At 43.8% G+C, this 5476-nt stretch overlaps 1 protein-coding gene across 1 annotated transcript in view; it reads right to left on the reverse strand.

Annotated features, from left to right (window-relative positions):
* The window catches only part of LOC102386654 (cyclic nucleotide-binding domain-containing protein 2-like), a 135850-nt gene that overhangs the window by 7256 nt on the left and 123118 nt on the right, over positions 1-5476 (reverse strand). The window contains exon 14 of the mRNA XM_025200837.1: positions 2045-2179. Within this exon, the coding sequence (XP_025056622.1) occupies positions 2045-2179 (135 nt within the window). The remainder of the gene's footprint in view (positions 1-2044; positions 2180-5476) is intronic.

The raw sequence follows: 5476 nt of genomic DNA on the forward strand, positions 1-5476 counted from the left end.
TTTCTCGGTTGCAAATACCTCAGTGGAAGAGAACAGACAGATTCTTTTCTTGAGAGTCGAGCAACTGGAACATCTTTTCCCCCCCGCAATTCTAAATGAGCAAATCCATCCAAAGGAGTGTTCTCTCTTTCTAATTATTTTAGTTATTATTGGAAAATGTTTAGTCAGATTTATGACAATATACTTTTTTTCCAGAAGGCAAAATGATCAAGGATCTGGGAGGCAAGATTTATGAAGAAAGGCTGAAAGAACTAGGGTTATTTAGCATGGAGAAGTGAAGACTGAGGGGGGGATTTGATAAGTCTTCAAATACCTGAAGAGCGATTATAGAGAGGATGGAGATGGCAGGAACTTTCTGACTACAAAGGTGGTCCAGCATTGGAATAGGCTAGCCAGAGATGTGGATTCTCCATGCTTCAAAATTTCAAGAGCAGGTAAGTCAGACACTTGGCTGGGATGGTTTAATCAGGAATGCTCCTGCCTTGAGCATGGGGCTGGACAGGATGTGACCTTGTGAGGTCCCTTCCAGCCCTACTTCCCTATGATCCTATGAGGTTCAACACTGCAATAGCTACTTCGCACAGCACACTGTAAATAGGTATCCTACATCCTACCTGATTTCATGAACAGCAGTGCCTGAAACCACACACTGGAAAGAACGATTCTAAATATTCTCATCCCTCTGAGGATATCTTTTAAAACTTTCTTTAAAAAAGGTGTGGCTCTTTTCTTCTTTTCTGTACTATAGTGTATAAGCATAAGTTCATCCTCTCTTCAAATATGTCTGTTGTGAGGGAAGAAAAACTTCAGTGAGGGAAATTATCACAGATATTTGTGATTATGGGATAAGCGTTGTGTTATTATCTGATCGTGATCGTATTATCTGATCTTTCTGGGAGGTCTGAGTGGATATTGTCAGCTCTGATATTCTTGAGGTTCCTGTTCAAGCTGGCCCAAGAATAACTGTCTATGAACAACATTTATACTGGAAATATGACGGAGGTTTCTAACTCCTCAAAAGAGTGAGCCTACCACTATGAGAAATGGGGACAAGAGTCCTAACTAGCTTTAAGCTTCAGCTTGATCCACTTAAGAACACAACTATATGGCTGTATGCCGGTGAAAGACTTGTACTGGGCAAGATGATCCAGAAGGTCCCTTCCCCAGCTCTGACTGATCTAAAATTTATAATCTAAATAGTTTGTGGGCCCTCTAGTGGCTCTGCGACTTCATAGCAGCCTGTCAGAGCAGCAGGGTGGGTATATGCAGCAGGGCTTTGCATATTGTGTATCCCCACTTCCCTGAATCCTACTCTACCTCTGCGGTCCCTTCACAGTATGTATATTGTAAAGACAGAACAGGGCCATACACTATGCTATCCAGGAAGAAAATGTGCACCTTGTACATGTGTCTGAGGGAGATAAATCTCCAGTAGCCAGTAATTTGTGATGTCCATCGCTGAAAACACAAGGATATCAGAAATGGTGTGCCCTATGTCATGTGTGTATAGCAAGTCTTTTTTTATATTTTTTTTTAAACTCCCTCTAAAGGAATAACTTACTCCTGGAATCCAAGCAATCTTGGTTGCTTTCAAGTCACAATATTTTATGTTCCTGTGCTAAAAGGGTTTTGTTCCTATTTTATGACCTAATATACAAGCACAATGACCCCTTCTAACTGCAGACATTTTTACTTTACCTGCATGACAACTGCCTTATTATATACAATGCTAAAAAATACCAGTACTGTGTCAGGGAGTCTGTACCACTGGCCAGCACAAACAGATTGTTTCTATAAGCCCTTGCCCATCATTTCTAGATGCACTGTTTTACAGAACTTGTATTCTGGGTCTATAGTTACAGCTCAGCAAGGAAAATGGCTTGACACAGAAGGATAAGACTTCATAACCAAACATCTGCAGTGAGCATGGTTCAGCAAGCACTCTGATGTTTGAAAGTATCTGAATTACCCCAGGGTAACCTGTAACATTTCTAGATAATTGCTGTGGTCTCAATGCAAGAAGCTCTAGATTAACAAGACTTACAGATGTGCATAATTTTTGGCGATAGTCTTCATTCATGTGCTTCTTGAAGAACTCCTTTGATACCACAATGCACTCAGCTCCATCAGAAACCAAGGTCATGCTAAGTGCGTCTTCAAAGACTACATATACCAGACCCTACAAAAATATTGGCATATTATTATTTATATGGCAGTAACACCTATCCTATATCATCCTGAATAGATTTTACATTGCCCTCAACTCCATTATATCTGAGCGCATTCCACCAGTGACGTGACTTATATCTATCATAAGTGGGTCATTATCTTCTCCATCCTTTCCTAACAATGATTGATCCCCCATTATGCTACATACTGTACAAATACATAAAAAGATGGTTCTTGCCTCACTGAGCTAAATAGGGAAGGCGTACAAAAGCCAGGAGGGAGAACAGAGGCACAAAGAGATGAAGTGATACATCCAAGGCCACACAACAGAGTGGTAGCAAAAAAGAAAATAGAAGAATCACATTTACTCCACCTTTCCTGATACCCAGGATAGGAGACTGACCACTGGATTTTCCTGCCTGCCTGGATACAAGTGTGGGATGTTTACTTGCAAAAAGAGAAAAGGGGGTTTTTTTGTGTGTTTTTATAATTCATGGGAATTTCATGAGTTTACACAAACCAGAAAATTTTACCTGTCAAAATGTTTTTAAAAATCTAACCCATACAGACTGTTGATCCAAAGAAGGGAAAAAGTGCCAGGGACTGGAAAATCTGTTAAGGGGCCCTACTACTGATAATGGTTTTATGTGGAAGGCACTTATAGACCATGGTCAGTAGCTGTATTTTGGTTGTAGCTGTGATGGTCAATAGCAGCAGCCTGAAACTAAAATAGAAAACAAAATACAGACTGTACAGCTTGTTGTAAAACAGCACATGAATATTACACTACTTCATCAAGGGCTACTTACATTGTCCTGAATACAAATGTAGCCATGAACGTCCTTTAAAAAATAAATTATTTTTGCTAAATCCCTTTATAAATAATAGCGACCATGCATATTCACAGGACAAGGTAAGGACAATCTCTGATGTCCAGTGCATTGGTGCAACACCATTTCCTTCAGTGTGGAGAAAAATAAGATATATTGGGAAACGTAACCATATTTCCTACTCTCTTGCATCTGAAACATCCCACTTCTGAGAAAGAAGGAAACTTGATTGGACTATATATGAATGCCTCCTTCAGTGGAATCAGATGCCAAGGACAACTCTTGACATGCTCTTCAAGCATTTCCTCCACAGCATACTCATTCTCACCACTTGTTGATGCAGGGAGAGGTCATGATTGGGAATTAAGTATGGGTCTTCTACTTGGCTGTCCAGAGCTCTACCACAGACGATTGTAGGCTCAGTAGATTTTAAAGTGAAATCACAGTGTAGATAAATCAGCCCAGCCACATACACTTGGACTTAAAATTACTTAGCAGTTCACATAGTATAGTTCATCATCAGGTTAGGGACTCTTTAGTAAAGTTGGATGTGTACAAGTCCATGGGGCCGGACATGATGCACCTGACGGTGTTGAGGCAGTTGGCTGATGTGACTGTAGAGCTGCTGGCCAGTATCTTTGAAAACTCATGTTGATTAGGAGGGGTCCTGGATGGTTGAAAAATATACTGCCCATTTTTAAGAAAGTGAAGAAAGAGGATCCGGGGAACTACAGACCAGTCAGCCTCTCCTTAATCCCTGAAAAAAATCATTGAGTGGGTCTTAAAGGAATCCATTTCTAGGTACTTACTTGGAGGAGAAGAACGTGATTAGGAACAGTCAGTGTGGACTCACCAAAGGCAAGTTATGCCTGACTAAACTGATTACCTTTTATGGTGAGATGACTGGCTCTGTGAATGCAGGGAGAGCAGTGGATGTGATATACCCTGACGTTAGCAAAGATTTAGATATGGTCTCCAGCAACATTCTCACAAGCAAACTAAGGAAGTATGGGTTGGGTGAAGGAACTGTATGGAAGGAAAACTGGCTGAAGTGGTGGACTTAAAGGGCTCATCTACCTGAGATGCTTTACTCAAGATTAGAGCAAATTACTGCACTGTAAGCATCACTGTCTACACGTGCAGACACTTACTGGGTGCGTCTACATGAGATGCTTAACTACTCAGTAGCCTAGTTTACTGCACAGTAAGCACACATTTACACATGTGCATGCTTACTGTGCAGTAAAAACCCCTAATTGTGAATAAATTTGATCTGCAAATGCAGGTATCAAATTTACTCATGATTAGTTACTGTGCAGTAATGCATGTGTAGATGCAAACTGCAACTAGCCTGAGGTTAGCCCCAGGGCTTCGGGCTAGGTGCCTCTCCTGCTCCAGGCAGGGCTGGGCTGCCTCTATGGCAGCTCCTGACTCAGGCCTTTAAAAGCCTGCAGGCATTTTTAGCCCTGGGGCACATCAGCAGGCAGCCTGGGGAAATTCTAGGCCCTGTGTTCCCCTAGGCAGGCCACAGACCAGCTGCCCCAACCTGTCTGCACCCCACCACCACTGCCTGGCATCGCAATGCCACATGGCCAGTGCCTCCCACACCCAGTGCCCTAGCCCTCACTGGCAGGTCTGCAGCACTCCTGGGGCCTCAGTGCGGGGTGGCCACCACTACTTCTGCCACTGCAGGTGGTGTTCCCATTACCAGGCATCTTTCACCCGCTGTGCCTCCTCTGCCCAGGCCTCGTGGAAGAGCTCCCTCCCACACCCCCCCCCCCAGGCCTCACAGATGTTATGCAGTATGTAGGCTGTGATGGTGACCTGGGAGAGGGTGGGGAAAAAAGGGGGAGGGGTTGCGCTCTATGTCAATGAGCAATAAACGTCAAACCTCATCAAGACGGAATCCAAGGATGAGGAAGTAGAAGGATTGTGGGTTAGGCTACATGGGGGGCAAGGAGAAAGGGATTTGGTGGTAGGGGTCTGCTACAGACAAGACCTCCACCTGACACAGGAGGTACATGGTCCCACTAGGGGGAATGCCATACTGGATCTGGTATTGGCAACGGGGGATGACATGGTAGGGGACCTACAGACTGGTAGCCATCTGGGGGACAGTGATCACCTAATAATAGAATTCACCATAAGGCGTCGAGTGGGTAAGGTAACTAGTAGGGTGAAAGTGCTAGACTTTAGGAAAGCTGATTTAAATGAACTCAGGTGATTAGTCAAGGACGCACTGCAGAGTAGGAGTTTTGAAATGATGGGAGCCCAAGAAGGGTGGCTGTGCCTTAAGGAAACGATTCTTCGGGCACAAAGCGAGACAATCCCCATGCAGGGTAAAAGAGGGAAAGGGGCCAGGAGGCTTCCCTGGCTGACCGTAGAAATCCAGGGCAGCCTAAGGGCCAAAAGGGGAGCACATAAAAAGTGGAAACAGGGAGAGATCACCAAAGATGAATATACCTCCTCTGCTCGCG

The sequence above is a fragment of the Alligator sinensis genome, unplaced genomic scaffold (assembly GCF_000455745.1).
Source record: "Alligator sinensis unplaced genomic scaffold, ASM45574v1 scaffold602_1, whole genome shotgun sequence".
Lineage (NCBI taxonomy): Eukaryota > Metazoa > Chordata > Crocodylia > Alligatoridae > Alligator > Alligator sinensis.